At 43.7% G+C, this 17,308-nt stretch overlaps 1 protein-coding gene across 3 annotated transcripts in view; it reads right to left on the reverse strand.

Annotated features, from left to right (window-relative positions):
* Positions 1–17,308, reverse strand: part of CEMIP (cell migration inducing hyaluronidase 1) — a 109,261-nt gene that overhangs the window by 18,778 nt on the left and 73,175 nt on the right. For all 3 annotated transcript variants that reach the window (XM_050309916.1, XM_050309914.1, XM_050309915.1), the window contains exons 12-17: positions 12,986–13,161; positions 12,188–12,397; positions 6,663–6,868; positions 3,346–3,415; positions 2,475–2,603; positions 1,722–1,807 (exon numbers count right to left, since the gene is read on the reverse strand). In XM_050309916.1, the coding sequence (XP_050165873.1) occupies positions 1,722–1,807; positions 2,475–2,603; positions 3,346–3,415; positions 6,663–6,868; positions 12,188–12,397; positions 12,986–13,161 (877 nt within the window). The remainder of the gene's footprint in view (positions 1–1,721; positions 1,808–2,474; positions 2,604–3,345; positions 3,416–6,662; positions 6,869–12,187; positions 12,398–12,985; positions 13,162–17,308) is intronic.

Raw genomic sequence — 17,308 nt, forward strand, 5'->3', positions numbered from 1 at the left:
GGAGAGATTTAGTATCAGCCCTTGTGAATTCCCCAGACATTGTTAAATACAGATATTTTGAGATGGATTCCAATTTCATTCACATCTGTGATAACTGGAGGAACACTACAGGGTACGGAATTTGACTCAGATATTTAATGTTGTAACTGAATGTAGAATAATCTCTCCAAATCTCTAACTGTCCAGCCTTGCTCACAGTTTGCTCCAGCCAGCCCAGCTATAATCACTTATTCAGTTGTTCAGTCTTGACACATGAAAAGTGGAAAAAGGAATAATCTGATCTGCAGCCTATGCCAGTGGGTAATCCCCAAGCATAACCATGACTGTATTATGACTTGTTTGGCTTCCAGGGGTCATTCCTGCCCTTGTATGGCAAGGGAGAAATTGCCTTTTGTAATCACTTGCTGTGCCTGTGGCAGCAGGCAGTGTCCCAAGGCACGTGTTCAGCTGTATGGGAAAGCAGCCTCCCAAGAGCAGGCTGCTCTTCATAAGTTATCTTTTAGCAGCTACTTTTACAATTGAATTAATCACTTCAATTAACTGAGCATTAAAATAATGTAAATAACATTCACTTTTGAACATCTTTTAGCATCAGCTGCTAGCCAGGGCACTGGGGTGATGTGGATCACAGGATAACTGATATCTGAGCTCCTGGCTGGGCTCCCCTGGGGAGGAGGACTGATCCCACTCCTGCAGTGCTTGCCCAGTGCATGACACAGTAGTCTGGGCAACCCACACCCCAGAGATGGAAAGGAGAAAAGGATAAAGTTGTCATTCTCTCCCTGCTGAGCAGAGGTTTGCAGCAGATTTCTCTTCCTTACATGGTTTCTTCTGTCAAGAAACCCAGTCGTGGGGGAATGCAGGTTGGGTGCAACTGGAGGTAATTGGTCTGTCAGGAAAGAAAACTATGAAACATGAGAATATTTAAGTCCTTTTACGTGTCTGGGGGTTGGTAACTAAGTTAAGAGCCAGATTCGACCTCTAATGAGATACAAGGGTGCAGGTGCAGTCCTTACATCAGCCTCCTCACTGGGGCCAGCTTTGCCTGGGAATTCTCAGAAGCAACCAGACCAAAGTGGGTCTGCTGATATGATACAGTCTATAGAGAATTTTCCAGCATTTCTAAATTACTCCATTACACCACACAGAGGCTGAGCACAGCAGCAGAGATGAAAGATCGCTCTGTGTATTTAATTGTGATTATTATTGCAGAGTCAGATTTGGAACTAGACTGAAATCTGAAATCAAAGTGTGAGCTCCCTGACATAAGCACTCCCTGTTCAAGCAGGTTTTAAAAGAATGAATAAAAACAATATCATTCCCAGGAAATACTTCAATTTCTAATTCATAAGAAACCCTTGCAGCAAGTTCAGCCCAGTGGGGCTGTTGACCAGGCAGCAGTGCATTTCCTTGCTTATCTGAAAAATCAAAAAGTCAGTGGAACACCCTAGAGCAGATGTAACATCCATGCCAGCTCAGCTCAGAGCTAAGGAGCAAGGACAAAACCAGAAGGGTGTGGGTGCTGGGGGTCTCTTATAAAAGAAAATGTAGAGATACAGTTAGAAATGGCAAGGTGTGTCTACAGGAAGACCCTTCCTCAGTAAGAGCCACCCCAAAGACATTGCAGTGATTCTTGTCAGCTTCCTTGGGGGCAATTTCAGAGCTTTCAGTCAGTGCTACAGAGAAGCCTTTTCCAAACCAAATTGTACAAAACACTTTACCTCCCAGAAATCATTGTCAGGATAGGCCTTTTGTCCTTGGCAGAGGCTGGAGTGGTTTTAACGCCGTTATCAATGATCATTCCAGCCTAAAGAAAAACAGAAATGCAATATCACAGTATATTTATAAATATTACAGTTCTTTCCATCTCCAGAGCTCTACCTCCAATTGTTCTCCTAATAACAGCTTCTGTTAGTAGCATGTGAAACAGAGGGCTGCCAGGACTACCCAGATTTGCATATAACCCCCAAAATCGCTGCAAACTTGCAGAACTGCACTTTTTCTCATCAATGCCTGAATCCCCATACACGTACAGCCTCTGCTGCAGTCTAAAGCCCTCAGTAACACACAGCCCCACAGCCCAGCATGCTAAGGCAATTAGACACAGTGGCCGTATTTATCCCTCTAGAAGCTGTTCAGTTAATTGCTAACATTGGCAGTTGAGGTGTATAATTAGACAAGCTGCCAATAGATGCTCCTGGAGGCACTATTTTAGAGTGCAGAGGCAGTGAAGCAGCCTGAGCAGAGGGGAGAGCTGCTCCAGATGCCCAAGAGCCAAGTGGGAGCTGGTGCTGGACAACTCCAAATGCTCCCACGACAGCCCCTGAGCTGCTTTACCTGCAGACACAAGCAAGCTTGCAGGAACTTTTAGTGAAACAGAAAGCACAGGCACTAACAGCTTGCAGACCCAAAGAGCTGGAGCGAGGAGATGGTGTTTTTTCCGAGGGCAGCGTTCCCGTTGCGTGCAGACTCACCCGGTAGTTGGAATGCGCACGGTTGTTGGAGAATTTCCCCATCGGCACATGCTCGGAGTAGCCGGGGGAATACATGCCTGCTGAGGGCCCTGTTGGCACGTGGTGCAGAACAAACCAAAAGCCTGTTTCCTGAGAAAGAGAATGGACATCTGAGACTTTGCTGGTCCACGTTGGCCTAAGCGGATCTCAGTAAAGCCCAGATTTCAGGACAAATCACAGCCAGCGGCCCTGACCTGTGTCAAAACTGTGCAGCAAAGAGTTTAACGCACACAAACACTGACATTCCCCCTCCCACATCTTCAGGGTGCCTGAACTTAATCTTTGACATCGATATTGAAACTGTAAGTAAACTTAAAAATCAAATAATTTTTATTTATTTGCCTAAAAATGTACAAGGAGCCCTAATCTAGGTACTCAGGTTTGGAAGCTTTGGAGAGACCACATCTCTCTGCGTAAGGCTTGGTTTGCTTGTTTATTTGTCTTCATAGGACAATAAGGAATTCCTGTGGAATTAGCACTAGGGCTGATTGAAACTGCTGAGCACCATTACTGTGCTGCAATCAACGGAATCATTGCCAGAGGCTTCTCTGTAACTCTGCAGTCACATTTATTTAATTTATTCAAGCTGCACACTGGGAATTTTTGTTCAAGCCACCCAGCCCTAGAAACAGCAAGTGACAAGAAGTGTGGAGCAAAAGGAAAAACATTATTTTTATTGGTAGAACCAACCACATTACTGTATGTCTCAGTCAAGCAGTTTTAAAAATGTCTGTGTTACAGAAGTAGGTTTTATTCCAGCATGAGCCTCCCTCAGCCCTGCAGGGCTTTAACTGGCCTGAGCTATTACCAAATAAGAAACTTGTGCACTCACCTCAGATCCAGCAGCTGCACAGTTTATAAGGTTGTTGTGTGGGTTTGCTATCCAGAAGGTGGATACAGCACTGCAGGTCAGGAAAACAAAGAATAACATGAGAATGACACTTTGAGCACACACCAAAGTCACCCATCAAATTCCCCCCGTACAGGCAGGGCCAATACCTCCCCAGATAAGGGGTCCTGCCCAGGGGGCAAAAGGAATGTTTTTTCTTTCTCTTCTCATACCTTGTGTCCTCTGTGGTTTGACAGAGAGCATGGCCTTATCTCTTAAAACACCAAGTATTAAATGAGGAATTTTGACTGCAATTCCAAGCCTGCTATGAAGCTGTCAGATATCAATCATGTTTTATGATAAGGTAAATATGTTGTTGCACAAGTCACAGAAATGAACTTTGCCCCCAAGTAAACCCTCAGGTTCATTAGAGGCTCGTTTAATCAAGGGACCCAATGAATTGCCTCTTAAGGGCTTTCCAAGTGTACCCCAGTACCTGTCTTTGCCAAGAGCTGCTGTGATTCATTAACTTTATTTGCTCCCACCCTCCTGAACATTTCTTTTGGAACAAAAGGACTTAATTTGTCTAATGCACATAAAAGACTCTTAATTGAAAGAGTCCCATTAAGGAGGAAAGACCAATCCATCACTGTCCATCCTGTGACATACAGCATTCATTAACCAACAGTCATGGAAAACACCCAGCACTTGCAGCCAGCAGACTGGTCCCCTAAATTGGATGGGTGAGGTTCACCCTCCTGCAGGGGATGAACCAAGGAAACCCTTATATCTGTTTGAATCTTGTCATGAGGGAGTTCACAGGGGCTTCAGGCCAACCGATTCTGCTGATGGAGTTCAGTTTGTGTGACTTTTATCATCAAAACACAGCAAAATTTTTCTATTTTGGGCCTGTGACTGGCCTAGAAAAAAAACAAGTTTGGATTATTTATAGATTACCTCCTGCTGTGCAGGCAAGGACAAGGGCAAGGACAGAGTATTTTCACCGTGACCTGTCTTTCAGCCCCATCCTGTTCCTCAGAGCCATATGCATTGGGCAGGTTACTGTGTCATTTGGCACAATCCTATTGTCTTAATTCCTGGAAGTGGCTGCCTGCCTGTGTCTTCCAAGCTGATGGAGCCACAACCAGTGCTCATCCCCCACCCCTGTGCTGGGTGCCTTGGCCACTGCCCCAGGGATAGTGTCAGTGCACTTGTGCACTTGCAAGCTGGATGAACCCAATGCAAAACAAGCTCCTTTTTTGGTCAGACCTTGAATTCTTTTATAAAGGAAGACATGGCAGATCAAAGTACCATAACACCTTTCCACTAGAATGCACATAGTCATATAACAGTTTTCAAATGGCATAGAATAGATCCCTCTGACTATTAAAAGAATTGTCAGTGGAAAATGAGCACAATGGCTGATTAACCCTATTTTATGAATGGAGACTTTAAGTGTATTTTATAAACAAACACAGATGTGAAAAAGAGCATTACATGAATTCATCTCTTTCCCTTGCCAAACTAAAAAGTTAAAAATATGTTTGTTTGGACAAAACCCCAGTTTGTTCTGAGGACAGAATGGATGATACTGATACAGTCTCAGCAGATTGAGAGTATTTCCAAGTAAAAGAAATCCCCTGAAGAATTTTAGCTGTTAGGCATCAATCAGCTTCTAGCTGTCTCATTTTCAGGATGGAAGTCTGGCTTCTCAGACTTTCTCATTGACTGTTGAAGGGTCAAAAACTTAGGGGTTTTGTTAGTGTAGATCCCTTACCCCCTCAACTACAGCAGAATAAATTTCTGGATAAAAATCTGGACTACAGGCAGAAGTGTTTCTGTCTCCCAGCAGCTTCAACACAGCACCAGCGCTCTGTGGTCTCAAGACAAATCTTCATTGTGAAAGACCTCCCATGTTGTTGCACAGGGGCCTTGTCCACAAGATGATCCACCACCAATTCTAAACTCTTTACAGGCAACTTTGATGTCCAGCTTCTAGTGGAAAACACTCTGAAAACAATGTGATTCCACAGATCTGCTCCAGATCTCTTGCTGTGCTCCCTGGTCTCCAGCTGGGGATCTGATTGCCTAGCTGCTAAACACACAGGTTTGACTTTCAGTCTAGTACTCTCTTAAGAAGAGTCTGGGGCACAAGGGAAGAAAAAGAAACCTAATTAGCTGCCTGATATGCATCAAAATGAGCAGGTTCCCTAAACTGCCAGTAATTAGCAATGAAATCATATTCCCAGGTTGACCTTGATTTTGGGGCAGAAAACCCACTGGAAAACCATGGAAAGAAAGGCTAGAGTAGCCTTCAAAGGCTCAGTGAATCCATTCCCTGCCTTTCGACAAGACCAACTACAACCACATTTGTATTTGTGATGGGCATTTCCCTAATTTCTGCTTTAAAATTACTGAAGATAATGAAGAATGCATGAATTCCCCCAAGAAAAAATTCTATTGCTTAACTGTGTAGCCAGGTTGATTGTGTTCTTCTGTATTTCACCTGACTTTTCACCTGACACTGCAAGGCCACAAAACTGCAAAAAAGAATTTGCAAAAACCCTTCTTATTGCAAATGCTTCTACTTGACAGATCCGCAAGGACACATAGAGGAAAGGATCTTCCAAAAAGGGAGATGAAAGGCATTTGGCATTTTTCAGGTTTAATAGATTGTTTGTGGCAAACGAAAGCTTCCAGGAGTTCTCATGGAAACATTTTCATGAGCTCACGTATAGACAGACTGTTAGAGATCCAAGGGATGTAAACAGTCTTTGATCTTATATTGTCAAGCTCCAATTCAGTGCTAAAGTGTATTTATTATATCACTGTGGTTTCACTTCAGAGTTTGGGCAGATTGTGCCAAACAAATGCATAAAACCAATGCTGTACCATTAAGCTGTATCTATTCTTCACAGATAACTTCTGAATCAATGTGAATCTTTTCAAAATTGGCTGCCATTTGAGATGAGCACCAATGTCAGTACACAGCCCTTTCTGAACTCAGCAACTTTTTGCTGAGCCATTGGGTTCAAGACTCCATAAGACACATGGCATCACTGCTTACTTTGAAAGAAAGATTTTCAGTATCTGAGGTAGGAACCATCCCAGTGGACTTCATGCAAAAAATGTAAAGTACACTCTAGGTGGGTAGGCATCTGAATAGTACAAGGATAAAGACCCCAAGGAAACTGCTCTCCCAGTTTTGGGACACACAGCCCAGAGCCCTGCAGATGATTACATAATCACATATACAATGCTATCTGCTATGGCCAAGTCCTGCAAAGAAAAGGAAGAAGAAAAGGAAGGCTCCCACTCACCTACAGTCCTGCCTGGGTTTGGGGATGTACCCTGGGTAAGCTCCCTCTGTGATCAGCTTGCACATCCTGCTGTCCCTGTCGGAGGGGAGCAGCGTGCTGGGTTTAACAAGGAGCCCAAGGCAGTGATCAAACGTGTTGCGCTCTTCTGGTCCGTCCTCCGTAAAAAAGCAATGGCCCAGTGCATCATAACCCACCACATCCTTCACCTGCATGCACAAAACAAAGGTCAGTGTTTAGGCTTCATGCTTCAGCATGTAATTAGAACAAGCTTCACAGTGATGGCACATAGGAGCCCCAGCACCCTTCTGAGCTCAGGATCTATAGGCAAAATCAGAAATAAGATCACTCTCTGCCCTTAAGAGCTCACAGTCTAAGCAATAACTCCAAAACTTAATTAGAATTTGTCATCACCTAGGAAATGCTCATTCCACTCTTTTGTTGGCCTGTGAAACCAGACTTTCTTAGCATGAGGCTGAAAAAAACATGGGGTGGGGCAACACATTAGATGTTCAAATCACATCTGGGCTCATTCATCTTCATGTGGAGTTACATGAGCAGCTACATAAAATGCAACTGAAAAATGCAGCTGAGCTGAAAAAATATTTTTTCAGGCTATCAGAGAGGCGGCAAGTTATTTTCCAGACAGGCTGGCTTGTTTTGGGTTTGACCTGATCCTTTTTTCCAAGTTGTTGACAGAAGCTTTACTTGACCCTGAGACAAATCAGCTGGTGTTAATCAGTGCTGTTCTGGTTTTGGTTTGCATGTTGTTAACATTGGGACACCATTGGTTGGACAGAACAATACCCATCACACCACTGGAAGATCTGAGAAAACAATTTCAGGAGAAGATACGTGAATTTGAAGCCCAAGACTAGGACTGGGTGGGAAACAACAGCCCCTGGACACGCAGCAAGTGTATCCAGCAAGTCAGTTTTTAGCGGATACGTCTGGGATATGGAAAATTAATTTCAGGTCGCCATTGACCAGGTGAAGGTCTGGATCCCCTGGGCTCTTTCCTTGCTGTTCCCATCAGTCATCACCCATCAATCACCCTGGACTCAGGAAACCTTTCTACCTGCTTCTGATGAAACAGCAATTGTCAAAGGGCAAAAGACAATATTAAACTAGATGGAAGACCTGTTCATCACAGTGTCATTGAGAGACCTGGGTGTTCAAGTGCTTGACTTACTTTTGTAAACAGGTCTCAGACTCCTTTGTCACCTTCGTGCCTCATTCTCAAGGCAAGGAGAACCAATTTCAAATAAAATCCCAGGATTAGTGTTGAAATTATCACAAATATGTTTTCACATAAGAGAAAACACTTTTCTTGCCAAATCTATTACTAGCTTACATCCACACAGACTTCTATTATGTATCATCCGTGCTCCAGTGTAAATACTCAAATCTCTGAACACGAGTCATCACAGTAAATTAAACACAGCTAAAATGACCTGCAAAGCAGTGCATTCCTTCAAATTACCTAACTGAAATTTATTGCTAACTTCCCATAGCTAATAAAATGATAGATTTTGCAAGGTTTAGACTTCTTTATTAAAGTGTAAAACATATATATATATATGTGAGTATATATGTATAACACATATACTCACATATATATGTGAGAACATATAAACTGCACTCACTCAGAAGAATGAACTCTCTTAGCCATGTAATGATAAAGGTTTACAGGACAGAAGAACATTTCAGGAGCAATCTTTTCAGAAGTTTTCCAACATTTACAGAAAATCCTTTAACTACAGAGATGTCAGAATTCCACAGAAACTGCCAGCATATCCTATTAGCTTTCTCTCACAGAACGGTAATACTGAAAAGACACATAAGTAATGGTATCACAACATTTAGACAATGGAAGCAGTTTCTGTAGAGAAAGGTTTGCCCCTTTGGCCATTTATCTTTCCAGCCAGCACAGCACTGCACCAGGGCTGGGACATGAAAGCCTGCAGTGACCAGACTTAGCTGGGGCAAAGCCACTGGGAGTGCCATCACAGGGGAACACATCTCCCAGGAGGGTGAGAGAGGGGGGAAGCAGAGAGGGGTGTGTGCACTGGCAGAAGGGTTCAGAGCCAGCAAATGCCTGCTGTTCTCCTAACTTATCCCTGGAAGTCCAGAGAACAACAGGAGTTATCAGCCAGGGACCTGGTCCCTTAGGCCTTTTTCACCTTCTCTTTGATTAATTATTTCCCTGTATCTCACCTCTCGGCAGCTCTGACTTGGTTTCCTGGGCATGCTTTCATGTACAAGCCCAGTACTGAAATGCTTGGATAGCAAATGAGATGCTTGTTCCAAAATCACTTTTCCAATGTATTTAATTTTTTACTTGATTAAAACCTTGCTAATAGTCCATAATCTTACATTAACCATGAGTAATTTAGGGCCAGATAATGCCCTTCCGTGGCAAAACATTGCTGTGAATTATAGCTGGATTAGTAAAAGTAGATACCACTGAAGCTGTTTGATAGCTCAGCCTCTTAATCCATGAAGTACAGCTCTCCCCTGGATCCTGCCAGACTATTTATTGACCCCCATTTAATTTCCTTCCCCAATGGATGTTTCTATTTTAGTTTCCACACTGGGATCCAGTGGAGAGAGTAGGAATCAGAGCAAAGTTTCATCCCTGGGATTGCAGTGGTGTAACAAGGTGTTTTTCTGGCCAAAATAATAAAGCAAGCAATGGGTAATTATTGCATTTTAAAACAATAATTATGGCAAGAAAATAATTTCTACAGATTTATTTCCAGAAGGACCCTCTGTGCCTTCCAGATAATATGGATTTGCAGACAAGTGCAGAATAGCCCATCAATGAAGTGAGTTAATGTTGAGACAGCAACTTCTAGCAGACTGTACAGACTCACAGAAAAACAGCTGTCATCAGGAATAACTGGATACTCTTTTCTTCTAGACTTTTCAGAATGAGTATCTCTGGATGTCATGAGAAAAGTGGCAGCAAAGCAAACAGGGAAGCCTGTATGTAAATTACCAACTTGCTTTAATGACAGTTAAAAACAACTGATGCCCCTTTCCCACTTATTAAAGCATTTGCACAGGTTCTCTGCCACGACAGAAGGACATCCTTAAGTGCTGTGCTGAGGTTTAGTGGTCCAGCTAGATTTTTTTATGGCTATTTACAAACTGTGGTTTGTGCATATCATTAAGGCAAATTTTCCCTCAGCAAAGAATGCTTTGGATCCCCCTGATCTCAGAGGGGATGAATGTTACCTCGGGAAAGACAGAGCTCATCTCTGCACAAATGATGTTCTTGCATGTAGAAACAGGTGGTGTTGCCCAAGTAGAAAGATAATAGGCAACTAGGAAATGTTGGAATAGCTATTGTAATCATCAGAGATCCATGTGTCAGTGAATAAATCTGGGGGAGAAGGAAGAGGAAAGGAAGGAAATAAGAGTCAGAAAGCAGAGGAGGAGATTGTGGCGGGATCACCTGATGAATCAAGGCATGGAGCTGCTGATGCAGATTATCTGAGCAATGAAACAACATCTAAGTGATGCAGTGTTTGGAGCACAAATTCTGTGACACAACTGACCAAACTCGATCAGATTGCTTTAGTTCACTGGGGCTTTCTTTTTAGCTGTCAGCAATAATTATGAGGTTAACATAAAAACCCAAGTAACGTATTATAAGTAGAGTTCAGTATTCACATATTTTGACAAAGTAAAATCAATAAGGATTAAATTCTTGACTAACTAATGTCCTGAATTCTAAGATTTCTCGTGGGTGCCTTTTCACAGAGACAAAGCACGGTCATTTAGGGAATTGTGGTTGTTGAATGACAGCAAGAGAATCAAGTTGCTTTCATCAGCTACATCAGCCTTTCATCATGCCATCTTGGCTGCAAAAGCCTGAGCACACGGATCCCTACACTGTGGATGCCTCATGGCATAGTTGTCACCCAGAGAAAGCACAAGAGACAAAGTTATTTCCAAATGCTCTACATAAAGCCATCCATCTGACTGATGGAAGAATGCCTGGCTCTGGGTATTTGGTTTGGCAAGTATTAAGCAACAGGGAATGAAGATCTCACAACAGATCCAGAAGCAGAGGTTTAGCTGGTCTGCAGCTCATCAGCAGCTGTGCAACCTCTGTGCAGCCACGGGATGTGTTTATGGTGCCACTGCTGACAGACCACCATGGTGTGACAAACGAGCCCCTGCAAGACCCCACAGTGCTGCCCTGCCACTCTGCACATTAATTGTATACTAAGCCCCTGTACTGGCAGCCTCAGATTGGGCACATGCCATATGACCCTGAAAGACTTATATAATTTATGCTGCAGAATGTCTTTTTTTTCTTCAGAAGCCCTGTTCACTTGGTAGGTTTTCAGCATCATGTTATAAACTTAGAAGGACAGAGGTCAAACCCAAAACCTCAGGTTCATAAATAGCAGATAAAAGCTGCTCTGCTTCTGGAGCTGCAATTTCAATGTCCTTTGTTCAACTTCTGTGCATTTTAATTATGCCTGTGACTCTCCCTTCCATGCTGCCACTTTTAGAGTATGAACTCCTAGTGCACAGTGACCATCCAGGTTACAACTGCTAGTGATATGTTTCCACTTAAAACTTTCTTATATATAGGAGCAGGGCTCTTGATGGTACAAATTCTCCTCTTCAGGGCTATGATACACTCTATGTCTTTTGGAAAACACTGCCATTTCACTGGATGGATGAGAGTCCTTTGCCTACAGGAATTCTGCACCATTAAGATTTCCTTCTTGAAGCACATCCAGCCTTCCTGGACTCCTCTGCCCTTCAGGAACTGCCTCCCAAGGGATTCTGTGAAACATGCTCCTAAACAGGTCAGAGTCTGCCCTTCAAAAGTCCAAGGCACCTGTTCTACTGACCTCCCTCCTTACTTCTGCAAGAGTAGAAAACGCTATAATTTTGTGATCACTATGGCCAAGATGGCCTCTAAACATCACATCACCCACAAGTCCTCTGCTCACAAACAACAGGTCCAACATCCTTACCACAAAAACAAAGGCACCTCTACATCTGGGAAGAATCTGACCATGTTCTTAACGCCTCTGGTGTGCTGTAACTTTTCTGGTAAGCATCAGTTATTTTATAGATTTATCCTGAAGGATTTCTTGTTTTGGAGGGCAAATCAGAGCTCTGTGAGTGCTTGATGTTGTGATTGGCATTGCAAAACCAAACCTTTATTACAGGAGAGATGAGGCACACTTAAAGCTTCTGATTATCCTCTTTAAATAGCAAGCTCTGTGTCTATAGATAGATCCAACCACCCATTAGAGATGGGCTGGTCTGCAGACATTGCTGCACACAAAGAATGTTCTGCCCACTGTGAGTCACACACAGCCCACAGTGCCACTCTGGCAGGTTGAAATACTCCTGGTGTATCCAGGGTGGGAAGAGTCAGACATTGGCTCTAACAATAAAACACATCATCCTGCAATAATTGAGCTGTACCCATGCTATGAGGAAATTTTTTTACTGGTGCCTGTGTCTCTAAGGTAGACACTGGGACTCCTTACCAGCAAACCATTGGATCCATGGACTGTGACGCAGCGGGAGAAGGTATGGTGGATGGAGGTGTCCTTCACATACGTTGGAGGGTTGTAGCCTCCTTTCTCATCCACATCTCCAGCCATATGGAAATGAATTGGGTAATGTCCCATTGTCTGCTGGCCCATGTACTTCAGTTCTAGACCTTCAATATGGGTAGCCTTAAAATCTAGACCAACCTGGAGAGCAGAAGAACATCAGTCAAGAAACACAAAAGCTTTTTGAGGGCAAGAATAGGGAATATAGGCATAGGAAGGGTTGCACTGGAAGGTGTCTGCTGGAAAGATTTACTCTGTGGAGGGAAGGGTATGGCTGCAGGGGGAGGGAAAGAGGGTCATGGTGGCTAAGAGACCACAGCTGATCTTTGATCCCCCCACTGTTGTGATGGCTACATTTAACTTAATTTTAGAAGGAAAACAGTTTTTATTTAATATTTTCCACAAGTTTCAGCCAGCTGGGTTCAAATCAAACTTCCTGGGCTGAGCACTACCAAAATCTGGTGAAAACTTAGATCACAATGTGGAGGCTGTATCTCAGGTGGGTTGATAAGCAGTCTCATTGGCTGAGCAATGTCTGCAGGGGCCTGACATGCACTTCAAATCCAAAGGACAGGCAGCAGCAGGAGGGTGGATCTGCTGTACCACGGGGAGAGTTTGTTTGCTCAATGGCTGACACGAGGAATTTTTCCCTTCCTGCATCCTGTCTTCCTTGGTATGTGAAGGCGTGGCTGGAGGGAGGAAAATGCAAGCAAAGGGCTCCAGCCCTACCTTGATGTGTCCCCCAAAGGTGTCGAAATCAAAGAAGGAGCATAACTTGCTGCTGTACTCATAGCACTGCTCCTCCATCTCGCCCATCACGACGATGTTGCGGCTCAGCAGCCCCACCTCTGCCCGCATGTCGACACCATCAATGACTTCCCCGATGTGGAGGTAGGTTGCTTTTCCTAAAGGAACAAGATCCAGTTTCAGGGTTACTCTGCCAATGCTGCTGGTTTCCCCTTGTGCCTCCTGTGGTGTGGCTGGCGTGAAAATGAAAGGAGTAATCAAGTCAGCAAAAATCTGCTGGCCAACACCTCAAAGGAGGGAAGGCTGGAACACAGGTGACCCCCAAGGTTTTGCTGATATATTTGCAAAAGAGGAAGTGGGGTTTTTGGTCTTAAGTTGCTTCATTTAACCAGGGAGTTAAACTAACAGTGTGTTAGGCAAAACACATTTCCTACCTTCAAAAGGGACTGCAGACATTTGAGACTTTTTTATTTTGGATTACAATCAGCTGTGTATAAACATCCAATGCAAAAAAAAAAACTGATGATGTAGCTACCGAAAAGTCTAAAACCCCAAGGTTAGCACAGCATTTCCTATAGTAAGACACTGGGAGCTATTCAGATCCCACAACACTACTCATGGGCAAGCATCAGTCTGATCCCAGTAACACCATGGTTGTTAATGCAAGCAAGGAGAGGACTGGGCAGACAGCCTTGTAGAAGTTGTGGCTTGGGACAATCGCAACCCCTCACCCAGTTTGTGGTCTGTAAAACCTCTCACTTCCTGCCCAGCCAAACCTCTCAATTTTAGATCTACCCTCACATCTCCAACTTGCTCCCAATGCTTCCTTCTGCCCTGGTATAGTTGGAGCTAATAGGATTTCCATTTACCCCATGCCACATCTCCCTTTGCCAAGCCAAGTTACTCATAACATCCTCCACACCCCCACACACCCCCCTCCATGGAGGAGTTAAAAGCACAGAGAGTTTTCCCTGCCCTGTTCAGAAAGGGGTGAAGTCCAGGCAGTGTGGATGTCTAGAAAGCAAAACATCTCTTTGCTGTAATTTCATTCAAACATATTCCTACTCCCTCCTTCCTTCCGCAGCTTTCTGCAGGGAAAAGCCAGTTGGGAAAAAGGTTCATCTTACTGACTACATTCTGTATTATTCCAGTAAAAATAAGTAATAAACTCTTTAAGTAAACACTGAACTTTAAGGAATGCTACACTCGCATGTATTTAATTTCCATGGAATCGTTCAAAACCTTAATTAGAAACAAATGGCAAGCCTGAAGCCTGGCTATCACTGCAAAGCACTTTATGCTTAAACAGAGGTGCCAACTCAAGGGGAGGATTTTGAACATCGAAACAGTATTGTTTTTAACCAAACCATGATACTTTGACTGCATAACGAAGATACGCAAACCCCATTCACTCCCTCTTCTCCTGCAGCTGGGAGCAGTGTAGTTTGATGGTAGTACTGGGATTTGGGAAGGGTGAGTGCTCCACCTTGCTCCAAGGCTGCCGTGTTGTGGGATGACGTTCACAACAGGACGTGTGACTTCTGTCTTGGCACCTCTGCCTTCAAAACAATCTGATCATGTGAGAAAACACCCCCTGTTAACTAGAGGAGTGGTGATGGCCAAACAAGGGGATGCAGCTTTAGGGTTGCAGTGGGAAGATGAAGCTCCTCCGAGCTCTGCACTCAGCCCAGAAATGAGGGGCTGCAGATGGGTTTGCACCTCACCCACTTTTGCAGTTATCTCCCTAGGAAGTTCCAGGCTTACCCATGGCCCTGTTGTTGCCCTGTAGCCAATGAGCTCCACCAGGTGTGTGGCCAAAAACAGACCCAACCCATCCAAAAAGCAGCTCTGCTTTCCTTATTCACATACATGAAAAGAGCCACTGCAGTGAGTCCCCTCCATGTGAGAGTACTCCGTGTTGTATCCTTGAGTGAATCTGTTTCTTATGAAACTGTTTTTAAGCTGTTATTTTCCAGTTTTCCCCAGAGCTGACCTTTCCTTGATTTACTGAAATGCAGGAAGAAGTTCAGATAATCATAAGAACATCCTATGTGAAGCCACATCTCCAGGATTTGTGGCAGTGAAATTAGATAGGCAGTTTTGTTATTCCTGTGCTGAGCTCTAGAATAATAAATGTCATGCTTGCATGTATTTAATTTAATTTAACACCAGTCCAGACATGCAAAACAGGGTAAGCCCTGACAGGAATGTTAAATATGGACTAACCAGTTTCTAAATATAACTTCTCGGGTGCATGTTTTTCACTTTGTGCTTTTGCTGACTTGACATGTTTGGAGATAAAGGGAGAGATGGAAAGCAATCCCCTTCCAAAGTAAAAGCGGATTTTGAATAATAGCTCCTTTAACAGAGTTTTGAAAAACAAACCTCTCCTCAAGGCAGACAGAAATTCAAGCTCCCCACAGCACCGGGGCTGAAACTGCTTGTGGGAGTCATAGCCTGGGAACCTCGAGTGCTGTACATGCCTGCTGGGAACCAGCACTCCAACACCAGGCACTTCCCATGGGACCAGGAGTACCGTGAGGTGCATTTACAGACATGTGGCACTGCCAGGGACCTGCTGGGACATGTTTAGTGATGAGAATATATAAAAAAAAACCACGATAAAGAGCCTGCTCTGCAGTGAGTTCTGGGAGTTCATGCAGGGACGGGAGGGTCTCACTCTGCAGAGTACAAGTTTGAAGTTAGGCTGCTGCTCACAGCTGGCACACAGAGCTTCCCAGAGAGCAACCAGGATATCTGAGACCCTGAGCATTGACCATGGGCAAACCCAAGCCTGGGGTTTGCAAACTGGCCCTGAAGTGGTTTGATACTAAAAAGGCAACACTGCTTTGAAGGTGGGAGGAACGTGTCTGCTGCTCCAGCATCAAAGCCAATGCTGCAATTGCCCAACCACTAACAAGCCCAGAGGCCACTGATTCACCTTCTCCTTTGGGCTTGGGCTTGCTGCATCCCTCATGGATAGATATTGCCCTGCCAGCAAGCCAGGCTTGTGCCATTTTATAATATAAACCAAACAAAGCCTTGCAGTGACACGGATTATGTCTCCCCACAAGAAGCCTGTTTGATGGACTAGGAAAACAACACCCTGGGTTTGCTGCTGTATGTACCATACCAGTGCCTCCAGTTAGCACAATGTAAATTCACAGGGAACAACTTCTTTAATATGCCTGGTGGAAGTCTTGGTTCAGCAAAATATGAGCACATTTCCATGCTTATTACTCAAGACAGCCACTACTGAAGGCACAAGTTGTTGGCAAAGACAAGGTCTGTAAAGAAAGTATACATTAAAATAAACATAGATGATCCACTAATTAAAGACATGCTTATGTCAACAAAGACATTCAAAGCACAGTCTCTCCAAACTGTAAAAAGCTCCAGGAAAACCTGCCATGCCTGAACTTTGCCATAAAACCTGGGTCTCAGGCCTTATCAAACCTGGGATGGGTGGAATTTTAAAGCTATTTCAGCTTTTACAGATGTGGAAGAGTGCTCAGATCTGGCAAGTTACATAGATCTCTCTGAAAACCCTCCCAGGTACACTCAGGCATTCCTAAATCCCTTGGTTTTAAATGACAAACAGCTAAATCTCCCTTTGAGAAGTGAAACAGGCACTTGAAAGTCTAGGTATGGTGAAGATAAAGTGAAGCTAACGTTCTCCTGGAATATTTTTTTTCTCTAAAGAGTCTTTTCCTTTGAGCTCTCAAAGGATAAGACCATGTGTCTCATGGTCTTTTAATGTTTCCTAAACAATTTTTTTGAGGGAAATGCTACACAATTTGTCTGCTCAACCCACATAATCCCATGACAGTGAATGCCCCTCCAGGGCATCTTTAAGTCAGTGCAACTCATTGCAGATGCCAGCCCAGATCTGACAAATTTATCATTTTTGCCAAACACTTGTCATCACTGGTGGTAATGCCTCTATTGCTTGTATTTAATAACCACCAAATGTTCACAGGGCATCCCTTCAAATCCTCATTATTCTGAATTACCTTGATGGGGTTTGCTGTTGCATCCCTAAGCCACAGGCCTGTAAGGCAACATAGCATGGTTTGGGTGAGCTGACCAGCTCCTTGAGTCACACAGTACCACCTGATGTCTTAACAAATAAATATTCCTCAAACTTGTAACTTTTACATGGAAAATTACATTTTCAATAAGTAGATACACAGCAGAAAGCATGAAACTTTATAAGTTGTTCAGAGCTAACTAAGCCTTCTTGAGACAGTTTGGTGCTGGGTAATTCATCCTGTTATAGCCCTTAATCCCTTTTTTCCTTCAAAA

This window comes from Myiozetetes cayanensis, unplaced genomic scaffold (assembly GCF_022539395.1).
Source record: "Myiozetetes cayanensis isolate MyiCay16 unplaced genomic scaffold, myiCay2020 scf14, whole genome shotgun sequence".
NCBI classification, from domain to species: Eukaryota; Metazoa; Chordata; class Aves; order Passeriformes; family Tyrannidae; genus Myiozetetes; species Myiozetetes cayanensis.